Source organism: Danio rerio, chromosome 1 (assembly GCF_049306965.1).
Source record: "Danio rerio strain Tuebingen ecotype United States chromosome 1, GRCz12tu, whole genome shotgun sequence".
NCBI lineage: Eukaryota > Metazoa > Chordata > Actinopteri > Cypriniformes > Danionidae > Danio > Danio rerio.
In genome coordinates, this window is record NC_133176.1 from 60793998 (window position 1) to 60819753 (window position 25756).

The 25756-nt window shown below is 37.0% G+C and overlaps 2 protein-coding genes across 3 annotated transcripts; both read left to right on the forward strand.

Annotated features, from left to right (window-relative positions):
• The first annotated feature begins 1485 nt into the window (after window positions 1-1485).
• On the forward strand, window positions 1486-13323 carry tspan34a (tetraspanin 34a). Of its 2 annotated transcripts, none has more exons than XM_073949115.1 (8): window positions 1486-1550; window positions 5175-5252; window positions 7827-8042; window positions 10181-10255; window positions 10722-10829; window positions 10921-11052; window positions 12550-12642; window positions 12869-13323. In XM_073949115.1, exons 2-8 carry the CDS (start codon window positions 5196-5198, stop codon window positions 12917-12919), a joined length of 732 nt encoding a protein of 243 aa, XP_073805216.1. In that variant the 5' UTR covers window positions 1486-1550; window positions 5175-5195; the 3' UTR covers window positions 12920-13323. The 2 variants fall into 2 exon arrangements, with proteins under 2 accessions (XP_073805216.1, NP_001038906.2); NM_001045441.2 differs by having other exon boundaries at window positions 1492-1568.
• A 3237-nt stretch (window positions 13324-16560) lies between these two features.
• LOC101883531 (B-cell receptor CD22) lies at window positions 16561-23983 on the forward strand. Its single transcript, XM_073907715.1, has 11 exons — window positions 16561-16660; window positions 17475-17582; window positions 18985-19332; window positions 19431-19676; window positions 19761-20015; window positions 20117-20365; window positions 20435-20510; window positions 20656-20695; window positions 20840-20911; window positions 20997-21068; window positions 22442-23983. The coding sequence occupies exons 2-11, from the start codon at window positions 17522-17524 to the stop codon at window positions 22463-22465; spliced, it is 1443 nt and encodes a 480-aa protein (XP_073763816.1). The 5' UTR covers window positions 16561-16660; window positions 17475-17521; the 3' UTR covers window positions 22466-23983.
• The last annotated feature ends 1773 nt before the right edge of the window (window positions 23984-25756 follow it).

Sequence of the window (25756 nt, forward strand, 5' to 3'; positions counted from 1 at the left end):
GCTAGATAGATAAATAGATAGATAGATAGATAGATAGATAGATAGATAGATAGATAGATAGATAGATAGATAGATAGATAGACCAAATGCTTGCTAGATAGATAGATAGATAGATAGATAGATAGATAGATAGATAGATAGATAGATAGATAGATAGATAGATAGATAGATAGATAGATCAAATTATAGATAGATAGATAGATAGATAGATAGATAGATAGATAGATAGATAGATAGATAGATAGATAGATAGATAGATAGATAGATTAAATGCTAGATAGATAGATAGATAGATAGATAGATAGATAGATAGATAGATAGATAGATAGATAGATAGATAGATAGATAGATAGATAGATAGATAGATAGATAGATAGACAGATAGATAGATAGATAGATAGATAGATAGATAGACAGACAGATAGACAGATAGAATGACAGATAGACAGATAGACAGATAGATAGATAGATAGATAGATAGATAGATAGACCAAATGCTTGCTAGATAGATAGATAGATAGATAGATAGATAGATAGATAGATAGATAGATAGATGATAGATAGATAGATAGATAGATAGATAGATAGATAGATAGATAGATAGATAGATAGATAGATAGATAGATAGATAGATAGATAGATAGATCAAATGCTAGATAGATAGATAGATAGATAGATAGATAGATAGATAGATAGATAGATAGATCAAATTATAGATAGATAGATAGATAGATAGATAGATAGATAGATAGATAGATAGATAGATAGATAGATAGATAGATAGATAGATAGATAGATAGATAGATCAAATGCTAGATAGATAGATAGATAGATAGATAGATAGATAGATAGATAGATAGATAGATAGACAGATAGACAGACAGATAGATAGATAGATAGATAGATAGATAGATAGATAGATAGATAGATAGACAGACAGATAGACAGACAGATAGATAGATAGATAGATAGATAGATAGATAGATAGATAGATAGATAGATAGATAGATAGATAGATAGACAGATAGACAGACAGATAGATAGATAGATAGATAGATAGATAGATAGATAGATAGATAGATAGATAGATAGATAGATAGATAGATAGATAGACAGACAGATAGACAGATAGAATGACAGATAGACAGACAGATAGATAGATAGATAGATAGATAGATAGATAGATAGATAGATAGATAGATAGATAGATAGATAGATAGATAGATAGATAAACAGACAGAATAAACAGCTATATTTATATTTGTACTGTGTGCAGGTAATGTTCAGTTTATGGGAGCAAAGGTCTGTTTCTACAGCAGTAAAACTCAACCATCTCTGACTGAATGATCAGCTGATGAGCCCTTGTGCCAGAGCCGCATCCCTGAGCAACAGTCTCTGAAAAACATATGAGGGGTATGTGTGTGTGTGTGTGTGTGTGTGTGTGTGTGTGTGTGTGTGTGTGTGTGTGTCAGTGAACTCCACCTTCAGCAGGTACTTCAGTCTGCTGGTGTTGGCGGTGTCAGACTGAGATCAGCATCAGCGGTGGACAGGTAACACTTATTATACAGGTATTTATATATCATTTACTTATTTATCTATATATCTTTATGTGTTGGGGATTATAGACATACACTTGACGACAGAATTATTTGACTCTACTTAAATTTATATATTTTTCTCCAATTTTTGTTTAACAGAGAAAAGATGTTATCAGCACATATCTAAACTTAATAGTTAATAATTCTTTATTTTTAATAACTGATTTCTTTTATCTTCGCCATGATGAAAGCTCATAATATTAGACGAGATATTCTTCAAAATATTCAGCTTAAAGTGACATTTAAAGGCTTAACTAGGTTAATGAGGCATGTAGGGTAATTAAGCATTTGTAAAAGTAAAAAAGACAAAAAAAAAACGTTAGAAAAAGGAAAATAGAGTAAAAGTACAAATAAAGCAGAAAAATATTCTCAAGTAAAAGTAAATACAGTTTTTTTTAAAGCTAAATAGAGTAAAAGTACAGATAAAGCTCTACAAACATACTCAAGTAAAAGTAAAATACACATTTAAAAAATAGTGGAGTAATAGTGCAAATTAAGCACTAAAATGTACTCAAATAAAGGTAAAATACACCATTTTTGAAGGAATTTAGAGTAAAAGTACAGACAAAGCACTATATATGTAGTCAAGTACAACTAAAATACACTTTTAAAGGAAAATAGTAGAGTAAAAGTAGAGTTAACGCACTATATATGTAGTCAAGTACAACTAAAATACACTTTTAAAGGAAAATAGTAGAGTAAAAGTAGAGTTAACGCACTATATATGTAGTCAAGTACAACTAAAATACACTTTTAAAGGAAAATAGTAGAGTAAAAGTAGAGTTAACGCACTATATATGTAGTCAAGTACAATTAAAATACACTTTTAAAGGAAAATAGTAGAGTAAAAGTAGAGTTAACGCACTATATATGTAGTCAAGTACAATTAAAATACACTTTTAAAGGAAAATAGTAGAGTAAAAGTAGAGTTAACGCACTATATATGTAGTCAAGTACAACTAAAATACACTTTTAAAGGAAAATAGTAGAGTAAAAGTGGAGTTAACGCACTATATATGTAGTCAAGTACAATTAAAATACACTTTTAAAGGAAAATAGTAGAGTAAAAGTAGAGTTAACGCACTATATATGTAGTCAAGTACAATTAAAATACACTTTTAAAGGAAAATAGTAGAGTAAAAGTAGAGTTAACGCACTATATATGTAGTCAAGTACAACTAAAATACACTTTTAAAGGAAAATAGTAGAGTAAAAGTAGAGTTAACGCACTATATATGTAGTCAAGTACAATTAAAATACACTTTTAAAGGAAAATAGTAGAGTAAAAGTAGAGTTAATGCACTATAAATGTCGTCAAGTACAACTAAAATACACATTGGAAGGTAAATAGCCAAGTAAAAGTACAAATAAAACACTTAAAAATTCAACGCAATCTCACGGCAATTCGTAACTTTTTGATTCAGTGGATAATTCATATAAATTCAAACAATCAAATTTTTACAATTTAGTACGGTTTGCTCATCACCCAATGACGGTTGGGATTGGAGGTAAAGTTGAGTGCCACGCCTCCTTTTTAAAATCATACATTTTTGTACAACTGAACTCGCACGAATTAGCCACTAAACTGACTAAACGTAAAATACTTACGTTTCCTTGTGAGATCAGGCTGAAAAAATTACTTAACTATAATCACACACATCACTCAATTCCTAATGTAAATGACTCAATTACCAGCCTGATCTCACGAGGAAACGTAAGTATTTAACGCTTTGTCAGTTTAGCGGCTAATTCATACGAGTTCAGTCATACTAAAATGTACGATTTTAAAAAGAAGGCGTGGCACCCAACCCCACCTCTAACCCCAACCGTCATTGGGTGATGAGCAAATTGTACTAAATTGTACGAATTAGATCATACGAATTCACACTAATTAGCCACTAAATTAAAAAGTTACGAATTGCCGTGAGATTGCGTTGCAATTACAGCAGTTTGAGTATTTGTAAGGCGTTACTTTACACAAGTAATGCTCTCTAAGATAGACTAAAAGTTGCTTTAGTGTAAAATCTAAATATCACAGCATGTTTATCTCCTACAAACACACATTTAATGAGTCAGAAACCAGCGGTTCAGCGGTTATAATTATAGCAAACACCAGCTAAGTGTATTTGATAAAGAGTCAGTACCAGTGTGCTTCATTTTGAGGAACCAAGACACCAGAAATGACTCACAATCTCCATCTGTAGTCGAGTATTTCCCAGAATGTCACACAGTTTCTTTTATTTCTGTATAGTTTACATGGAAATAAACATAGAAAGCTTCCAAAACGTACTTTAGAGCTCACAGCATCTCTTCACACACAGATTTCTGTTGTTGTGCTTAGCTTTGTTTTTTTATTGCTTTTCAGTCATTTTAATGTGTTTTTACAGCTCTGATGTCATTTGAGAGAAACTGCTGATTAAACAGACGCTGTACAATGAAGAGTCAATTACATTACCGTCTATATTCACAGTTTATTCACATCATAAACACATTTTATTATATATTATATTCTTTTACTATGTTGAATACATTGAAAACATCGCTTATTCTAATCTTCTATTGGAAGGTGTTGAAATATTTTGTAAATAAGTACATTTTTAAGCAAATTAATGTTTCTATATAAGTAAAGTATAAGTATAAGTCTTTATAAGTAAACACATACATTTTTATAATATTTCATATTTTCTTAAGTGCTGCTTAGCAGAGCACTGAAATTTTCACAGTGTTTCCTATTCATTTTCCTCATTTATTTTAGGTATAAATAATAAACAATACTATTAGGCCCCTTATATAAATATATATATATATATATATATATATATATATATATATATATATATATATATATATATATATATATATATATATATATATATATATATACAGTTAAAGTCAGAATTATTTGCCCCCATATAATTTTGTTTTCTTTTTAAAATATTTCCTAAATAATGTTTAATAGAGCAAGGAAATTTTCACAGTATGTCTGATAATATTTTTTCTTCTGGAAAAAGTCTCATTTGTTTTATTCCGGCTAGAATGAAAGCACTAATATTACACTTAATTTTTAGGTCAATATTATTAGCCCTAAATTAGGTCAATATTATTAGCCCTTATTACATTATTAGAAATGTGTTTAAAAACAAATAAAATCTTCTCTCATGTAAACAGAAATTGGGGAAAAAATAAACAGGAGGCTAATAATTCTGACTTCAACTGTAAATATATATATATATTTATTTTTTTTTCAATTGGCTACAAGACAAACCAATAAACCTAGTCAAATATTATGTGCTGTCATCATGACAAAGAAATCGGTTAATTGAAATTAGTTGTTAAAACTTTTACGTTGTATAATAACGTAATACGTTTTATAAAATATATAAAAGTAGCACTTATATTTCATATATTTAGCTTTCAACTGTACATTTATATCAAAAAACAAACGGTTTGTACATAAATGTGTTTCTAATACAGTATAATGGTAACTTTTCGACATCTTTAAAGCATTTCGACTTCATTTTACATTCTCTTATTTTGATTTGTGTTTGTTAATAAAAGTCCTCTTTTCTCATTCAGGAACCAGGAAAATACGTCAAAATGTGCTGCAAGGGTTTCCTCAAAGTCATGATGTTTGTCTTCAACGGCATCATCTTCGTGAGTATAAAATAAAATGTTTACGAGTTCTTTGACAATGAGGACATCTATTTTAATGCTTTTATGACCGAGCGCTTATCTCTGAGCTACTTCTACCGCAAAACCCCCAGGTTGAGTTACAGACACTCTTATCGAACAAGGAAACCCATAAAAACAGCGTCATGTTTCGCACACAGAGCCTTTATTATAGGCTTTAACTGTAAAACACTTGAAGATTACCTTAACAAGGTCAGCGCTGACTGAGGGCGTTTAGTAAAGAACAACTAACTTAGACAATCAAACTTTTTCTGTGACTAGAATAAAATGAAAAGACGTAAACTATTAAACATCTGGAATCTGAGGGTTAAAAAAAAACAAAATTTAGAGAAAATCCATTTGGAAGCTGTCTTAATGAAGTGCTGTATATTAGTATTAAGGATTGAGTTTTGATAAATTTTCATACATGCAAAATGTCCACATGAAACATGATTTAGACTTGAATCACTTGATCAAAATTTGTTATAAACAAAAACAAGAGCCCCTTTACACCTTTAAATGATATCTTACTCTTATTTGCATAACCTAAAATGATGGAGTACGCTGCCATAGATATATACACTAGATATTGCATAGGGACCCGGAGCATGCGTCAATAGTGCGGCCACATTGGTACAGTGCTCCCAGGACAAATGTCATTCAACCGCACTAGTCAAGACAGTGTTATTACGTGAAGATGCGGGACTTTAGCGCTGTCTACGGGTGTAGTTACAAGCAAACAAAGAAAACAAAGCACAAAGGCAGAACATTTCATAGCTAATATTAAGTTTTTTTGTTTTTGTTTTTGTATGTTCTGAACTTTTGTGCTAATCAGGTAACGTTATTGATGATGACAGCCACTTACTGCATTCACCATACGGCAAAGCAGCTCCAACTCGCACTAAACACTCGGCTTATGCTAGTCTTGTTGAATAAAATCAGCAAAATGCAAACGAAATATGACAACGAGATGCTGCGCTGCCAGAAACTTGTATTATTGTCGGCTAACGTTAGTGAAAGAGTCGTTCGGGGGATTCATTCACAAACGAATCGCTCCCTCCGTCAGTATGAGAAGTGAAAGCAGGAGAGGAGCTGTGTTTCAGGACATGATTAGATCAAATTTAACAGGGAGGGTGAATAGTACATTTCTGTACACACTAACACAAGCTCTTTGTCAGGAATGCCCGTGCGGTCACTGATCCATCAATGTAGAAAAGTGATGTAAAATTTAAATTTTTGTAATTAGAAAAAAAAATTACACACTAAACATCCAGGAATACTCCCGAACACAGATATATGTGTATATATCTGGCTTTGGATGGCCACAGTCCTCCACTGTACCTTGGTCCCGCATTCATTTCAAAGGAGCGCTTCCCTGTAGCAAGATGGCGGCGCTATTGACGCATTCCGTCCAATAGACAACAATAGGCCAGGCGACATCTAATGTACATATCTATGGTATGCTGCTACACTTCATCTTCAAATACAATTTGACTATTGAACACGTTCCGATATGTAGTAGTGTTCAGGGGTGATAGTCTTCACTGTAAATGCCCTGAGAGCATCTCTGCTGTTTGGAATGCACTGAGAACAACTGAGATATACAGTTGAAGTCAGAATTATTAGCCCCCCTGAATTATTAGCTGCCCACATTTCTAATCATAATAGTTTTAATAACTCATCTCTAATAACTGATTTATTTCATCTTTGTCATGATGACAGTAAATAATATTAGACTAGATATTCTTCAAGACACTTCTATACAGCTTATAGTGACATTTAAAGGCTTCACTAGGTTAATTAGGCAGGTTAGGGTAATTAGGCAAGTTATTGTATAATGATGGTTTGTTCTGTAGACTATCGATAAAAATATTGCTTAAAGGGGCTAATAATATTGCCCTTAAAATGGTGTTTAAAAAATTAAAAGCTGCTTTTATTCTAGCCGAAATAAAACAAATAAGACTTTCTCCAGAAGAAAAAATATTATCAGACTTACTGTGAAAATTTCCTTGCTCTGTTAAACATCATTTGGGAAATATTTAAAAAATAAACTAAAATAAAAAGGGCTAATAATTCTGACTTCAAATGTACATTTCACCGGTGTTGGAGGTTATTACTACAGTTCATGTTTCAGCTAATAATGTGTTTTCTTTAAATGCTGTGGTTTTTGGGTGGGTTTTTAATCAGCAGTAATAAGCTGTATGTCCTGGAGTCCATGGCCAAGGCAAACAGTAGCGAAGCCATGAATAAATATACAGAAAAGGAAGCCGAGACAGACATGTTGCAGATGTGTAGGCACAAAACACATTTGAAGGTATCATCCGAAGCAGTTCATTTTTTAAGCAACAAATCAATTTCATTTAGTCTCGTTTAAATGTGCTGCGGATGTGAGTGTGACCATACCGCCATAAATATGGTGGAGAGCGTAGCAGAAGTGACGTTTTTTTCAGAATGGCGATGGCTAGCAACTTTAAAAATAAAAAATAAAAAAGAAACCTCTGGTGAAAGAAAGAGTTAAAAGTGCAGTAGTATAGTAACCTCAGTTTCTCCCGTCTGCAGCTGGCGGGCGCTGCTGTCCTGGCGGTGGGCATCTGGGTGGCCGTGGACAGAGTTTCTCTCCTGGGTTTTCTGGAGCACATTGAAGATGCTCCTCCTGAACTGGCGCAGCTGGCCAACATCGGGTACCTGCTGATCGGAGTCGGGGCGTTTCTGGCCATCATGGGCTTTCTGGGATGCTGCGGAGCCGTGAAGGAAAGCAAATGCATGCTTCTCACTGTGAGTTACTGCTTTACATTACAACATTCGCTTATGGCTGCACAATATGTCAGCATCGATATCGCAGTGTGTGCATCTGCAATAGATTTAATCTGACTTATAGTTGAATAACGAGCCACAGTTAAAAACAAACATGACTTGTGTTGCCTCTGGACAACTTTATCTTTTAAAACAATGTTGAAGATGTATTTTACCACCCAATTCTTTGAATTATTGTGTGTATTTTCATATTGTTTGTATCAGTTTGTTTTATATTTGTCTTATTCCTCTTAATTTTGCTCCAATCTTGTGTATGTTTAGCACTTCGGCCAGCTTTGGTGTGATAAATATGCTGCAGTATATAAATACATTTACTTATTTACTTGTGGAGTTTCACATTTAGGTTAACAATACATCTGTCATTTGCGTGTGTTTTTAAGGCTTGTGACTGTGTGAGCATTTCAAGTCACTTTAAAGAAATCATTTTAACTTTAAGAAAGATATATCTAGTTGCTACAGGGCCCTGCTGAAAAATCCAGCTTAAACCAGCCTAGGCTGGTTGGCTGGTTTTAGCTGGTCGACCAGGCTGGTTTTAGAGGGGTTTTGGCCATTTCCAGGCTGGTTTCCAGCCATTTCCAGCCTGGTCTTAGCTGGTCAGGCTGGAAAGTGACCAGCTAAAACCATCTAAAACCAGCTTGACCATTCTGGTTTAAGCTGGACATAGCTGGTTTTGGCTGGGCCCCCAGCCTGGCTAGGCTGGTCAAGCTGGTTTTAGCTGGTCATCTCCCAGCCTGTCCAGCTAAAACCAGGCTGGAAATGGCTGGAAACCAGCCTGAAAGTGGCCAAAACCCCTCTAAAACCAGTCTTGTCAACCAGCTAAAACCAGCCAACCATGCTAGGCTGGTTTGAGCTGGATTTTTCAGCAGGGGGGTGTCTAAACTTAGTCCCGGAGGGCCGGTGTCCTGGAGAGTTTAGCTCCAACCCTAATCAAACACACCTGAACCAGCTAATCAAGCTCTTACTAGAAACTAGGCTGCATCCGAAACCGCATACTTCCATACTATATAGTATGCTAAAATCAGTATGCGAGCTAAGTAGCATGTCCGAATTTATAGAATTCGAAAACCATTATGCGAGAATTACCCAGATGACTTACTACTTCCAGCGAGATTCTGGAGTGCGCATCCCATGCATGTTACGCTATCCAGTGATGCCCCGCAAGAATATTCATGAATGGGAGTGAAGCGACACAACTGACGCAGGTAGGTCACGTGACCATGACAAAATGGAGGATGTAGGACGTCCGAATTCCATTTAAACTTTTCATACTTATGAATATATATATATAATATATATAAAATGTACTTTTACGCTTAGTACGCTTAAATTCAAATGCATTACCTACTGAGTAGTAGGCGGTTTCGGACGCAGCCCTTGAAACTTCCTGGCAGGTGTGTTGAAGCAAGTTGGAGCTAAACTCAGCAGGTCACCGGCCCTCCTTGACCGAGTTTAGACACCCCTGATCTATTATTTATAAAATAAAATGTCACAATTAAATTGTTTTTCCAATGTCGTGCAGTTCTACATTCGGTTACAACATGGGTGCACTAATATGCACAGGGCCGGAGCAAGCTGAACTGCCGCTTTAGGCAGAGGACGATCACGCCGCCCTCAACCCCAATGTGAAAACGAAAGTGACCGGTTACGAAAATGAAGTGAGGTGTCGCGGACCTCTTTTCCAGCGCACTATGCGCAGATATAACTGAGGACGCGCGGGTGCTGAGGGAGGGAGGGAGGTGTCACGGACACTGCGCTCTCTATTCTGCCGCCCTATGCGCGGATATATGTGAGGACATGCGGGTGCTGATGGAGGTGTCGCTGACGCTGCCCTCTCTATTCAGTCGTCTATGCGCGAATATATTTGAGGACGCGGGTGGTGAGGCAGGTGTCGCGGACATACCCGAGGACGCGGGTGGTGAGGCAGGTGTCGCGGATGCTGCCCTCTCTATACTGCCACCCTAGGCGGCCGCCTAGGTCGCCTCTATGGACGCGCCGGCCCTGAATATGCATTAGTATTGTGAAGTGTTACCAAACATTTCCCTCTCCGAGTTCACCAGCGGATGCAGATGTAACAGTGTTTATTTTTAATTTCCTCACAGTTCTTCATCATCGTGCTCATCATCTTCCTCGTGGAGGTGGCGGCCGCTGTGGTGCTCTTCGTCTTTGAGCCTGTGGTGAGAAATGATGCACTGAGACACAACAGAAAAACACACCGAAGACTAAATTAATAGCCATCCAAACTTAAAATGATTTGCATTGGGTGACATGGTGGCTCAGTGGTTAGCACTGTGCCCTCACAGCAAGAAGGTTGCAGGTTCAAGTCCCAAGTGGGTCAGTGGTCATTTCTGTGTGGAGTTTGCATGTTCTCCCCGTGTTGGCGTGGGTTTCCTCCGGGTGCTCCAGTTTCCCCCACAGTCCAAACACATGCGCTATAGGGGAATTGATTAACTAAAACTACCCGTAGTGTATGAGTGTGAATGTAAAAGTGTATGGGTGTTTTCCAGTACTGCAGCTGGAAGGGCATACGTTACATAAAACACATACTAGATAATTGGATAACTGGATAATTCATGCCTGAGAGGAAGTGAACTTTATATCAATTTTACCGTCCATCATTTCTGTCATTTCATTGTCTTTTAGGTTCAGGAAACTCTGAATGAAATCGGACAGAAAGTGGCTAAAAGCATTAAGGATAATTATGGAAAGGATGAGCCTTTCAGCTCAATCTGGAACACCACTATGAATGAGGTACGCCATCTTTTCTATTTCCAGACGCTTTCTGACATCAACATCTCTCTGCTTCGTATTAATCAGTGTCATTATATGTGTTTGTTTCTAGCTGAAATGCTGTGGATATAACAACTACACTGACTTCAGCGGCTCTAATTTTGTGGAAGAAACATCGATGTATCCTGAAAAGTGTTGCTCGAGCGGTTCACAGCGATGTGATGAAAGGGCAGCAGAAGATGCGGTATGTAGAGAACGCTCTGTTCTCAGACTCACTAAAAAACCTGCATTTATGATTGGACATTGAACAGTTCAATAGCATCATCTTTAATTTGATGATTATTAGTCACTTTTTTACTGTGGTGCACAAAAAGCAAACTGAGTGCCATCATTTAAAAGATTTTTTTTTTGTGTGGACTTTTTAAAATTTTAATTACTTGTTTACAAAAGTTCAGTTAACTCACCCAATAAGACCAGTAAACTAAACTTAAGTTAGCTGAACTTATTTGATTCAGCTTTGAAAAAAAAAAAATAAGTTGGCTTTAAAAACTTAAGTTAGCTGAACTTATTGGATTCAGTTTAGAAAAGTTAAGTTAGCAGAACTTATTAGATTCAGTTTAGAAAAGTTAAGTTAGCAGAACTTATTAGATTCAGCAAAAAAAAAAAAACAAACAACAGAACTTAAATTAGCTAAACTTTTGGATTCAGCTTTAAAATACTTAGCAGAACTTATTTGGATTAGCATTAAAACACTTAAGTTAGCTGAAGTTCTTAGATTTAGCTTTGAAAAATAAGTTAGCTTTAAAAACTAAAGTTAGCTGAACTTATTAGATTCAGCTTTAAAAAAGTGAGCTTTAAAAACTTAAGGTGGCTAAGCCTATTAGATTCAGCTTTTAAAAAATGAGTTAGCATTTAAAACTTAAGTTAGCTGAACTTATTAGATTCAGCTTAAAAAAATATGTTAGCTTTAAAAAGTTAAGTTAGCTGAACGTATTGGTTTCAGCTTAGAAAAGTTAAGTAAGTTGATTTTATTAGATTCCGCAATAAAACTGATCTTATGTTAGCTGAACTTATTGCATTCAGCTTTAAAAAGTTAGCAGAACTTGTGTGGTTCAGCATTAAAAAACTTAAGTTAGTTGCACTTACTAGATTCAACATATAAACTTAAGTTAACTGGACTTATTAGATTCAGCTTTAAAAATCTAACATTTCTAAATAAGGAAATAAGTAAAATTTAAGTTATGACTAAAAATCTCAGATTGTTGAGTCAACAATTTTATTTACAATGTACTAATATATAATAATAATAATAATAATAATAATAATAATAATAACAACAATTAAAAGGATTTCGCCAGAAAAATATTTTGTATTTCATAGTACCCTATAAATCGTCTGCAGTAATTGGTGGCATTGACTCCAACAATTTCCTATGTAAAATAATGATCTTAGTTTTCGTTTGACCGGTGCATTTATAAAGCTAAATGGGTTTGCAAATAATAAATGTCCTACTGTAAAATGCAACCAGTCATAAAGTTGGGAATGTAGGACATTATTATACATCCTAATCCCCAACCTAACTAATCTACAAATAGTTTTGCATAACTTTAAAACAAATATATAATAATACAGATGGACGGTCCAACAATGTCAGACAGAATCATTACAGAACTAAATGTCTAGGCGAATGCAGATGCTGTGTGTGTTTGTTCATCAGTGTGTGTGTTTTCTGTTGTTGTAGGTTATCGCGGGCTGCTTTAGGACATTAGTGAAGCTGATTGAGGATAATGCACTCCTGCTGGCTGGTGTGGCTTTGGGAATCGCAGCTTTAGAGGTATTTACTTTTTTACCTTCAACTCAATGAAGGAACTCAATGTAGACTAATGTGTCTCAATATGCACAGATTAACAAACGGTGAACATTGAAAATTAACGTGTATGCACTAAATCTCAGTATGTGATAAACTACAATTGACGAATCAAACACATCCACTGTATTATTACTTTATTAAATATTTACAGCTAACATTTACAATCATTTCACTGTTTGTTTCCTCACAGATTGCAGCAATGGTTGTTTCCATGATCCTCTACAAGAACGTAGGGAAATGAGAGCAGGACTGACTACAGAGATTTGTGTTTACTGTACATCACTGTTTACTCTAGCCTTTTCTATTTGCTAATTTAATAAAAGTCATGTAAATAATATACTGGCTGCAGTATGAATGACATTTGCACAGCTTATTTGTTCTCTTTTAAATGATTTTTTAAAACTTTTTTTTAACCTCAAGTAAATGTAAATTTTGACCTCTGCTTAACTACTAAAATACGATCCAGACTTTAAAATATCTATATCTAATGCGATGTTGTGTTGAATACTACAGCTCATTAAAGATCACCACATATTTTCAACAGTATCCTTTTTTATGTATAATTAAATACATGAACAATCTTCATCTGGAAATATTTTAATATATTCGTTTCATTGTATGAATAAAAATCTGTATTTTTAAACACCTCTGTGCATGTTTTTTTTCCCAGTAAAGCATATGTTACGCAATATGAATGCATAGCCACTAGAGGGCGCTCACTAAAAAGTTGACTAAAGCCTGATTTATACTTCTGCGTCAAGTGACCGGCGTAACCCACGGCGCAGGCAACGCGCGTGGCTGTGCATTTATACTTCTGCGCGCTGTCTCTGTCGGTCTGCATTAACACTTCCGAAACGCTAGTTGGCAGTGAGGTGTAAATGTTCCTCTGTGTCGAGTTTCTTCGCTACTTTTTTGCTTTTCCTGAACACTTCCGGGGTGTACAAGTAGCTCAAACTCGCTCATTTTAAGGCAGGAACCGGAGGACGTGCAACAACTTTAACTATGAGGTAAACACAAAACAAAACTTTCCATCCGGAGCTCCTTCACGGGACTCCACACTTGTAAACAATCGATCGCGCGGCTCTCGGTCCCGCCCAGACTCGTCAGCGCTACCAAGCCGACCAATCACAGAGCTTAGGCTACGCGTCATTGCGACGTGTAGTTACATTTTTTGAGAGGTGCACGTCAGTGACGGCAAAGGGCTATGCGTCAGCGTCGTAGCATACGCCGGCGTTTGACGCAGAAGTATAAAGCCTTTAAAGGGACAGTTCATGCAAACTGAAAAATCTGTAATAATTTACTCACCCTCAGGTTCCTCTCCTGTTTAAAAAAAAAAAAAAAGAAAAATATATATATGAAAGAATGACAGTAAATCAAACAGATATCCCGACACATGTACTGCCATAGGAAAAGTAATTTCTATTTGAGTAAATGGTGGCATGTTCTGATTGAACTTGAGTGATTCCAGCAGGGCAAGGGGCTTGGGCAGTTCTTTGCCCTGTTGGTGTCACCTAAGTTTCTTGTCTAGTCAGTGTCACCCAATTCTTTGCCCCATTAGTGTCATCCTCATTCCTTGCCCTACCTTTGTCACCCAAGTTCTTTGTCTTGTCAGTGTCACACAAGTTTCTTGTCCCATCATGTCACCAAAGTTTCTTGCTCTGCCGTGTCACCAAAATTCCTTTGCCCGTCACCCATATTTCTTGTCTAGTTGGTATCACCCTAGTTCCATGCCCCATAAGTGTCATCCACATTCCTTGCCCCACCTGTAACAAAAGTTGCTAGCTATGTTGGTGTTACCAAAGGTCCTTGCTCCATCTGTGTCCCCAAAGCTCTGTCCTTCATCAACCAATTTTCTTGCCGTCATTGTAACTCGAGTCCCTTGCACCATAACTGGCCCATCAGTGTCACCCAAGTCCCTTGCCCCAAACATTTCATCCTCCCCTTTTCATCACTTGCCCCATATTTCCTTACAAGCCTTGCCCTAAGTTCTTTGCCCTCTTAGTGTCATCAAAGATCCTTTCCTTGTCAATCTTCATCAAGATCCTTGCCCTGTCATTAACACTAAAGTCCCTTGTCCTGTGGGGTCCTCAAAGTTTCCCTCCACCCAAGTCACTGAACTTCCTTGTATTATCAGAGTCACCAATGTTCCTAGCCTTGTCTGTGTTATCCAAGTTCCTTGTCCTCTCTGTCATTGTCACCAAAGTTCCTTGCCCTGTTAGTGTCACCCAAGTTTCTTGCCCCATAGGTCTTATCCATGTTCCTTCCTCTGAAGATGTCACTCAAGTTCCTTGTCCTATCTGTGCCTCCCAAGCTCCATGTCTTGTTGCCTCAAGCCTCTAGTTGAGTTGAACCCTATTGGGCCTCAAGTCCTGTCAGCTCCTGTCCAGTCTAAAGCTCTGTTGGCTCCAGTCATGCTCAAAACCCAGCCAGCTTCCACCAGGTCTGCTTGTCCTAGTTAAACTCCGCTCCTCGTATGATCCCTGTCCTGTCTGATCCTCCCTGGACTATCCCTCTGACACAACCATGGCCTTCTGCCAACATCCCAGGACTTTCATTTGTGCCTCTTGGCTACTTAGTCACCTATATATTCAGTGGCCTGAGGGTGGGAGAATAAAATGTACACTTTTATTTTTGGGTGAAGTATCCCTATAAACCCTGGATGATTTGGGGCCTGTTCCGATTCTGACACTTGCTTTCTTGACTTCTTTACATGATGTATTTCCTGTATTTTAACCTCAATACGGTCTCACATTTAAAAACCTTCAAATCAAGTAAGCATATCCCATCATTCATCACAATCAGGAACTCACATTCTCCCAAAACCCGCAAGATGCCAATGAAAAGGTTTGCAGTGCAGGTTATTCTAATATATATTTGCGGTACACATTTTACAATTATGTGTATTTTGTCATTTAAACTTGTAGGGTTTACTTATCAGAGAAAAAAACAACATATTAAATATATAGAATGTGTAAATGAAGCGCTGTAAAAACATTTTCACTACACTACATTTGGGCACGTCCTATTGGCCAATCGAAACATCTAAAAAAAACAAAAACATTAGCACTCTTACACCCACTTGGACACTTGAGTCAAGTACAGGAAATACGTCAGGCAAGCAAACATCTCTCGCAAGAGTAACATGATCACTAGCCATGAGATGCTAAGTCTATAAGTCTAAATAGTGGAACACAAACAAGTATTTATGGCTACGTGCAGTTGGAGACTGAAATAAATACAACAGTGACACAAAGCTGCCCTTAGAAAAAGAGAGATCATGTAATAAAACACAACAGGAAGCACCTGTAATATTCATCAGCATCACTTAAAGTTATTTTTATATGAAATAGGGTCCCACTTTATATTGTGGCCTTAACTATTATGTACTTACACAAGAATTAATAGTTTGTTACAATGTACTTATTGAGTAAATGCATGTATTTACTGTGTACTTATGCTTGATTAAATACATGTATGTAATTACATCTGTAATTAACTTTTGTAATTACATTTGTAAATACACTGTTGACCATCGCTTACACCTTAACCCACCCTTAAACCTACCCACACCACCAAACCTGTCCATAACCCAACCTCTATCCAAACTCAAAAGCACCATGTGTTCTCAAATACATTATAAACACAGTAAGTACATTGTATTTATTTTTTGATATAAGTACATAGTAGTTAAGTACACTTAATATAAAGTGGGACCCGAAATTGTTATTAATGAAATGAACAATAAAGCTATTATTTTCATATATAATAAAGATAATTGCAAGAGAATCTCTATGGGTAGACCTTATTTGAGCTAAATTTTCACAACTTTAGTCAGACATGTTCTGCAATGTTGATAAAAATGACACCAGGATGAGGTGTGATAGATAGACCTTGCGTTAAAAGGCGTTGTCCACCAACATTTTTAACAGTTTGAAAACTGAGAGCTGTTTGAGTGAAAAAACTAAGAGTGTTGGTGAAAAAGGTAAGAGCATCGTTTACTAATCGCTCAGTAGATTAATGACATTCTTCTAGATAATGTTGCAGTATTGTTCTACCCATAGTTAAGTGTCGCATGTTAACGTTTTTAACAAAATCTACTTTTTTCAATAGCGAACACAACTGAAAATGCTAAACAATGCAGTCGTTAAATAGATAGTTCATGTTCAAAAACTATTCGAGTTTCTTTCTTCTGCTGCACTCAAATAAGAGATTTTGATGAATGCATGTAGCTGGTGTACATTTACTTCCATAGTATTTTTTACCTGCTACTATGGTAGTCAATTGGTGCCAACAGCCAACATTGTTCAAAATGTCTTCTGTGTTCAATTAAAGAAACTATTATAGGTTTAAAACCACATGTGGGTAAAGTAATTCATGAGGTGGTTTTAAATTTTGGGCAAACTAAGACATTATACCAGGTAAAGCATGACCAATTCATGTTATTTTTATGTGTTTATTTATTTTTAAATTGTTCATATGACAGTGTTCTGTTTTGAATGTAGCTCTAAAAAGATAGTTGCAAATGTTACAGCAAATTGGGTGGTTTTTATAATAAATATAAAGTGACCTTAAAACTGGACAGAAAAGGGAAGTTAAGCGTTAACCACAGGGTTTCTTTCCTCTGTTTTCTTAGCACATAGTTTGGTGTTGGTTGTGTTTGAGCTGATGGAACTTCTGTGCTAATATTATGTCTTGTTTTGGATTACCAGAATAATTGTCATTAAAATCTTAATTTTGAATCTCTTCATCATCTCAGTTTGTTCCTGAGCCTAATGGTAATATATATACCTTTACAGGGTCCTGTGTTATAAAATTACTATAAAACAAGTTTAAATACAGAACAATGGTGATGTCGGTCAGAATGGCCCCTCCCCTTCATCTGATCTTCCTGCTCATCATTAACAGTGAGTCACTGCAACACTTCAGAAACTATCAAGAGCACGGGTGTCCAAACTTTTTGGGCCAAGGGCCAGATGCAAAAAAAAAAAAAAAAATGTTGTCCCGGACCAAATTTTACATACATCACACAGACACGCATATATATATATATATATATATATATATATATATATATATATATATATATATATATATATATATATATATATATATATATATGTTGCAATATCAAATATAATTCTGCAATATCAGAACTCCTACAGCCTCTTTACCCTTTGTGTATTACTCCGCACACATACAGCCAGCAAAAAGCAGAGACACTACAGATCTAAAGTTTAAAAGATGCTTTTAACTGTTTTAACTCTCCATGTTTGATTTTGTTTTTATATACACAATTATGTCGTCAAACTGTCGTATAAATGCAATATGACACGAGTAGCAGTGCGATAAGCCTGTATATCGGCACTGGTGGGGGCACATCGCGCGCCTCCCACTAGTGGCGATATTCAGCCATATCGCACTGCTACTAGGTGATAATGCTCATATATATATATATATATATATATATATATATATATATATATATATATATATATATGTGTGTGTGTGTGTGTGTCTGTTTGTATTATGGATTTATTTTAATTCATCGTGCAACTGTGTTTCTAGAAAGACCTACATTTTTGAAATCTTGAATATCCTCTGGACAAATTACAGTTGCAACACTCATCAGACACTCCTGTATAAATTCTCCTTCAGTGAAGGGTTTCCTGTGCTGTGTGATTAGCTGAGCTACCTCATAACTAGCCAGCGTAGAATTATCTTGCACTTTATAAGCACGAAAAAAACTGCTATTGTTGAGCTGATAGAGGAGCTGCTAATCGTTTTACTTTTTGATCTCGTTCTGCACCAGTGTAAGAGCTGAAGGCCTGATGTTTTGTTTTATAATGTCTTTTAATATTATATTTCTTCATTACTGCAACTGATTCCTGGCAAATTAAACAGATACATGTTTCGCTGACCTCTGTGAAAAAATATTCTTTGCCTCAACGAGACAAAAATTTCCTGCATTCACTTTTGATTTTCGTTTTTCTTGCTTGTATCATGGCTCGCCAAAACGTGATTATCAATTGTGTTTCCTACAGTTTGTTCGGTTCGTTTTACTTCATTACAAGAATTGCTGCCTAATTGAAGGCATGTCATAGCGGCACCTGGTGATCATTTATTGAATTACGTTCATTTTTGTATAGCGGGCCAGATTCTATCAATATTTACAAAAAGCCTCATGGAGCCGCCACAAAACTGATTGCGGGCCGCAGATTGTCCGTGGGCTGTAGTTTGGACACCCCTGATCTAGACGTTTTGCATATTTTATCTTCGCCTGAACATTCTTGATTATTTCTGTCTCAGGGGTTTCTTGTGCTGATTGGGGTGTGAATTACAGTTCTTTACACATCTGTGCACTAAAAGACTCATCAGTGATCATGAGCTGCACTTTTACATACCCTACTGGACATCAGATCATGAAAGTGTTCTGGAACAAAGACCTTGTAATACATGGAGAAGAGCATGCAGATCTGTCTGAGGACCCTGAATACAGTCCAAGGCTTCAGTATCTGGGAGATAAACAGCAGAACTGCACCGTCAGACTGAGTCATGTGACAAAGAAAGATGAACACAAGTATTATTGCAGATTCACTACTAATGTAACTAAAGAAAGATGGATTGGCACTCCAGGAGTGCGTCTCTCTGTCACAGGTGACTCTCCTGAGGTTTCTCTCTTCTTGTGGTCATTATGTAGAATAATAATCAGTGTGTGAGAGCAGCACTAGATATAATGTGTGTGTTGTGTTCAGATCTTCAGCTGGAGTCTCCTGAGAGAGTGACAGAGGGAGATTCAGTCCGTCTGACATGTAACAGCAGCTGTGAACTGACTGACACACCAACATTCATCTGGTACAGAAACTCACACACATTGACTGAAGGAACTATTGGAGACAAACTCATCCTCAATCCAGTCAGAAGAGAAGATGCAGGCAGATATAGATGTGCTGTAGATGGACACACACTCACATCACCTGAGGTCTATCTCAATGTCACCTGTGAGTACAGATTAATAGATGTTTAGTTCTCTACTGGAGATTCTGTTAGATGAACTCATCAAGATTTGGTTTTGTTCATTTTAGATCCTCCAAACAACATCTCAGTGTCCATCAGTGGATCTGCTGTAATAATGTCTGGAGATTCAGTGACTCTGAACTGCAGCAGCGACTCAAACCCTCCTGCAGAAATACACTGGTATAAAGGAACAAAGTTTGTAGGATCTGGAAGAATCTTCAACATCTCCAAGATCAGCTCTGATGACAGTGGAGAATACAAGTGTAAAACCAGAAATGACCATAAAGTGAAATACTCTGATCCTGTGACTTTAAATGTCCAGTGTGAGTTTATGATTATTTTTTTATACTTCATTATTATAATAAACATCTTTTTATTTGTCAAAAAAATATCTATAATAACTTGTAAATTTGGTCTTTTTCAGATCCCCCCAGGAACGTCTCAGTGTCTATAAATGGATCTGCTGTAATAATGTCTGGAGATTCAGTGAGTCTGATGTGCATCAGTGACTCAAACCCTCCTGCTCTGAGCTTCAGCTGGTTTAAGGAGAATCAAAGCTCAGCTGTTGGATCTGGACAGAGTTTCAGTGCAGTACAGAGTGGACGCTTCTACTGTGAGGCTCACAATCCACATGGAGCTCAGAGATCAGACGCCGTCACTGTCACTGTTAAAGGTAAAGCAGCTCATTTACTTACTCCTAAAGTGAACATTTTCTGATGTTTTACTCTTTCGTCTGCTGTAGGACGTCCGCTGATATTACACATATCTATTGGAGTGGTTTGTGGAGCTGCAGTTGTCATTATGATGTTGCTGATTTGGTGAGATGTGTTCAGCATTTAACTGCAGTGTAATCACCATAAACATATAATTTGTTTAGAGGTTTTTCCCATTATTAAAACAAGAAAAACAACACAAGTCCAGTAAGTTCCTACAAAAACATACTCACTATTCATTGTTTTTAAGGAAACACAAGCTGAAGAGAAACAATACAGAAGTGTCTCAGGTGAGTAAAGCAAGTATAGTTGCAAGTATAGTTATAGTATATTGATCCAGATCTCTCGTGAACTGAATGTCTGTTTTGGCTTAATCGTTCATAAGCACTGGTTTATTTTGTGTGTGATGTATTCTACTGGCTACGATGAATCAGTCCAGACCTCATCATGACGGAGACAATGATTACTGTGAGGATTTCATGGACCCTGTGTATGCAAATGTAAAGGTAAAGTCTTCTTATAGTTGGTGTGGGCTAAACCATATTAGTTCTTTTCTGTCTATTGATTTCTTTCTTTTATTTCCTTGCAAAGACGTCCAAACCTGATCATGACGATGCAGTTTGCAATGATGATTTGACCGACCCTGTGTATGCAAATGTAGAGGTAAGTAATGATGAATGTCTTTCATAATTTGGCTGATCCCTCATTAACTTTAAACCTTTACAAATGTCACCATGGCCATAATTGTTTATCTAGGAAAACAAATTGGCTAAAATCTGTAACTGTCCTTCAATACTATATTGCATTTTATAAAACTCACCTGTGCTAATTTCTAAATCAAGTCAGTGGCTTATGAAATGGTCAAGAATTTATCCTAGACATCCATTACAAAACAATCTCAGAAAATGTTGGTGCTAATCTAGATTAGTGGTTCCCAAAATTGGGGGTCGGGTTGGATTGAGAATCAGCACCTCCAAGTCCAAGGCCATGGTGCTCCACTGGAAAAAGGTGGTTTGCCATCTCAAGGTTGGATAAAAGACCTTACCCAAGGTGGAGGAGTTCAGGTATCTTGGGGTTTTGTTCACGAGTGAGTGAAGGATAAAGCGTGAGATTGACAGGTGGATCGGTGCAGCGGCAGCAGTAATGTTGTTGATGTATCGGTCCTTTGTGGTGAAGAAGGAGCTGAGCCGAAAGGCAAATTTCCCAATTTACCAGTCAATCTACGTTCCTACTCTCACCTATGGTCATGAGCTTTGGGCCATAACCGAAATAACAAGATTTCGGAAACAATCGGCTGAAATGAGTTTACTTCATAGGGTGGCAGGGTGCACCCTTATAGACAGGGTAAGGAGCTCTGTCACCTGGAGGAGCTCGGAGTAGAGCCGCTGCTCCTCCACATTGAGAGAAGATAGCTGAGGTAGCTCTGGCATCTCCTTCGGATGCCTTCAGGATGCCTACCTAAGGAAGTGTTCCAGGCTTGTCCCACCGGGAGGCGGCCTCGGGGAAGACCCAGGAGACGTTGGAGGGACTATATCTCTCGGCTGGCCTGGGAACGCCTCGGGATCCCACCCTGAGGAGCTGGAAGAAGTGTCTGGGGAGAGGGAAGTCTGGGGTTCTCTCCTAAGACTGCTACCCTCGTGACCCAGCCCCGGATAAGCGAAAGAAAGTGATGATGATGATGATGACAGCAGATTAATATTATGGCACAATGGTAAACTTTCTGACACCTTAAAAAAGAAATACAGGTCATGACTGAATGAGGAGGATGTTCTCCAAGAAGCGGTCTCCAAAATTAATCCCAGAATGGACTTTCCTCATTAGGTGAGGTTAATGTTGAAATAAAATACGAGTAATTCATATAACATGATATGGTGTAGTTGCAGAGAGCTAGTCAGCCGGCTGAATAAATACAACAGTGCCCCACTTTTTTCTGGATATACACCACCCATACTCCACCTCCTGGATATGCTTTATCTCTTACATAGTGTTTAGTGGTGGCAGGCTGTCCTTGATTCGCTCTCTCTCTCTTTTTGCAGGTTTCCGAATCATCTCCTTGTTAGCAGGAGTATCGTTCACTGTTGAATGAAGCAGCAGATGTAAAACAGCAGAGTCATGCCTTTGCTTGCCCAGACAACATGTAGTTTAACTATTGTTGAGGATTAAGCTTTGAGCCTGTTGTGTCTTTGTAAATATGTTAACATTAGTGTTTGAGTGGAGCAGCTGTCCAAATTTATTTTTTCCTTTCCCCCATGCCTCTAGACGGGAGAAGAGTCACGACAGAGGGAAAGAACATCAGGATTGTTTTTGTTAACAACAGAGAAATGATTGGAGAATGAGTTTCATCAATTGAAAGTGACTAATTATTTAAATCTTTTTCATGTAACATACATTTATTTACTAAATTCACCAAGCAGTAAATAAAACATTGCTATTGCTTATCATCTTCTGTCATTCAATACTTAAGAATAAATCTTAATCATTAATAAACAGCAGTATGTTCAGAGATCGGTAGAACAAACGTAAAAACTGATATCATACACTCTGTTGATTATTTGCACATTACTATGCAAAGTACTACACAACTATGTTTCCATCTAAAAATGCAAATAAATTTTATGCGCAAAACAGGAATATCCCATAAAAGACGTGCAAATGAAGCAGCATTTCCACCCGACGAGTTAAAGCAAACCGAATCATCACTACCTGAATTAACTGCCACCTACAATCAACAGAAAAACAGAATTTGCTGTGGTAGAACAATAAAAGTGATTTGATTTGATTTAGAAGAAGCTGTGTGAATCTTTTCATCATTTAATAAATGACTTGCACCTCAGAAGACAATCCAGACACGCAGTGAACACGTGGTGGCATTTAAAGGCATGAGGCGCAGAGCACAGATGCTAGAGGTAATTTACAATAATGTAGTATTAATACTGCAATGGTTAAGGCATTTTAAAATGACCAAAACAACATTTCCGATGTTTTACAGTGTGCTCAGCCTGCTGGTTTATCCATTGACATACATTTTTATCATCACATGACCTCATATAACAAAATCAAATGACTTTTTTAATGCGCAAACTGAAATTTGTTCAGTAAAAGTTTCCATTATAGTTTATGTGCATCTTTTCTTATCGAATAAAAAGTTTATCCTACTCAGTTATGCGCATTTTAAAAATGTATGCGCATCTTGGAGGTTTTTTCAACCGTTTTTTATGCGCATAAAAATAGGTGGAAGGAAATGTAGCTAATGTGAGCCTGTCCCAGAGAACATATGTCTGGTCTATTTGTACCATCTGCTGGTCACCTTGTTTTAGCGCAGTATAATTTTCTTTCCATCAGAGACTTGTTTTACATCTTGAAAACAATGGGCAGAATATGTCCCCTTTAAGGTATGGTAAATTTTTGCAACAGGTAAAAGATAAAGGGACAAAGAAATGTTAACAAAAGTGTTTTAGTATACAAAGTGGTTTTATATATATATATATATATATATATACACACACAAAATAAAATCTCCACAATAATGAAAATATGTATAAATGTGTAAATTCAACAAGAAAATATCAAACAAAAGTGACAGGCCAACACTACTAAGGTCAAAGAAAATAAAAACAAAAATCAAAAACCCCTTATGAATGCTAAAACATGAACTGTGACATTACCTGGTATAGTGCAGCCCAGGCCCCCACCCTGAAGCCAGGCCTGAGGTAGGGGCTTATATGCAACAGTACCTGATGGCTGGGTTTTATGCTACAGAATCCAGCCTGAAGAAGCGATGTGGGATCGTCCTCCTGCGGGCACCTTCAGGCACAAACAATACAAAGACAATGTTTACGCATAAGGGTGTCCATCAGTGCACATGGCACTAGGACATCCTAGGCTGGAGGTCGATGATTGACTTTGTAGTAGTCTTGGGTTAAGAGAGGGGCAGAACTGTCAACTGATCACCACCTGGTGGTGAGTTGGATCTGCTGGCAGAGTGGAAAGCCGGAAAGACTTGGCAGTATTGTATTGAGGGCCCTCAAGGAACGTCTGACTGAACCTCATGTCAGAGGGATTTTCAACTCTCACCTCTGGAAGAGCTTTGACCAGATCCCGAGGAAGACAGGAGACACTGAGACTAAGTGGTCCATGTTCTGCAACTTTATTGATGAAGCAGCATTGAGGAGCTATGCCTATGGTGCCTGGCATGCCAGCAATCCAAGAACTTGGTGGTGGACACATGAAGTAAAGGATGCCGTCAAGCTAAAGATGGAGTCCTACCAGCCGTGTTTGGCTTTTAGGGCTCCCAAGGGTATCGATAGGCAAACTGTGCTGCAGACCAGGCAGTTGCAGAAGCAAAAACTTGGGCCTGGGAAGTGTTTGGAGAGACCAAGGATGACTACCGGTTGGCCTCAAAGAGATTCTGGCAAATCGTACAAACCGAGCAGGAAGCAGTTCCACACTGAAATTATCTGAAATAATACTTGTGTTCATCTTTTTTTGTCACATGACTCAGTCTGACGGTGCAGTTCTGCTGTTTATCTCCCAAATACTGAAGCCTCTGACTGTATTCAGGGTCCTCAGACAGATCTTGAAAGTCTCCACCCTTTATAAGGAGTTTGGTCCAGAGCACTTTCATGATCTGATATCCAGTAGGGTATGTAAAAGTGCAGCCCATTATCACCGATGAGTTAATTAAAGTTAATTAGATATATATTACCAAACTTTTTGTTGCACATCTTAGTCTGATTAGTGTGTACTTTTCCATTTAAATGTCAAAGTTGATTTTATTAAGTAAAAAAAAAAAAATCTCTCTCTCTCTCTCTCTCTCTCTCTCTCTCTCTCTCTCTATATATATATATATATATATATATATATATATATATATATATATATATATGTAATGGATAAATTGCTGTAAAAACATTTTTACACTACGTTTAAGCATGTCTTATTGGCTAATCAAAACTTCTAAAGACATTTGCACTCTTCACACCCACATGAACCAAATACAGGAAATACGTCAGACAAGTAGACATCTCTCACAAAGGCCACATGATCACTAGTCATGAGATGCTACAAGTTCTAAGCTGGATAAACGTAAATATTTGCTCAAAAGTGTATTTATGACCATATTTGCTGTTAGAGACATCTGGATTAAATACAAGAGTGACACAAAGCTGCTCTTAGAAAAGTAGAGATCGCATGATAAAACACAACAGGAACGTTCATCAGCACTGAATAAAGTGCTTACTGCTTACTTATCATGAAATAGGTATTAATGAATCAAATGCACTTCAATAATAAAGATCATTACGAGCACATCTTTATGAGAAATGTTTGTGACTTCAGTCAGATTTGTTTTC

Coding starts and splice junctions, on each gene's coding strand:
- tspan34a (XM_073949115.1), top strand. CDS start 5,196: ATGTGCTGCAAGGGTTTCCTCAAAGTCATGATGTTTGTCTTCAACGGC. Junction 10,830..10,920: donor GGAACACCACTATGAATGAG/GTACGCCATCTT, acceptor GTTTGTTTCTAG/CTGAAATGCTGTGGATATAA. Junction 12,643..12,868: donor TGGGAATCGCAGCTTTAGAG/GTATTTACTTTT, acceptor GTTTCCTCACAG/ATTGCAGCAATGGTTGTTTC.
- LOC101883531 (XM_073907715.1), top strand. CDS start 17,522: ATGGTGATGTCGGTCAGAATGGCCCCTCCCCTTCATCTGATCTTCCTG. Junction 19,677..19,760: donor GGTCTATCTCAATGTCACCT/GTGAGTACAGAT, acceptor TGTTCATTTTAG/ATCCTCCAAACAACATCTCA. Junction 20,016..20,116: donor TGTGACTTTAAATGTCCAGT/GTGAGTTTATGA, acceptor GGTCTTTTTCAG/ATCCCCCCAGGAACGTCTCA.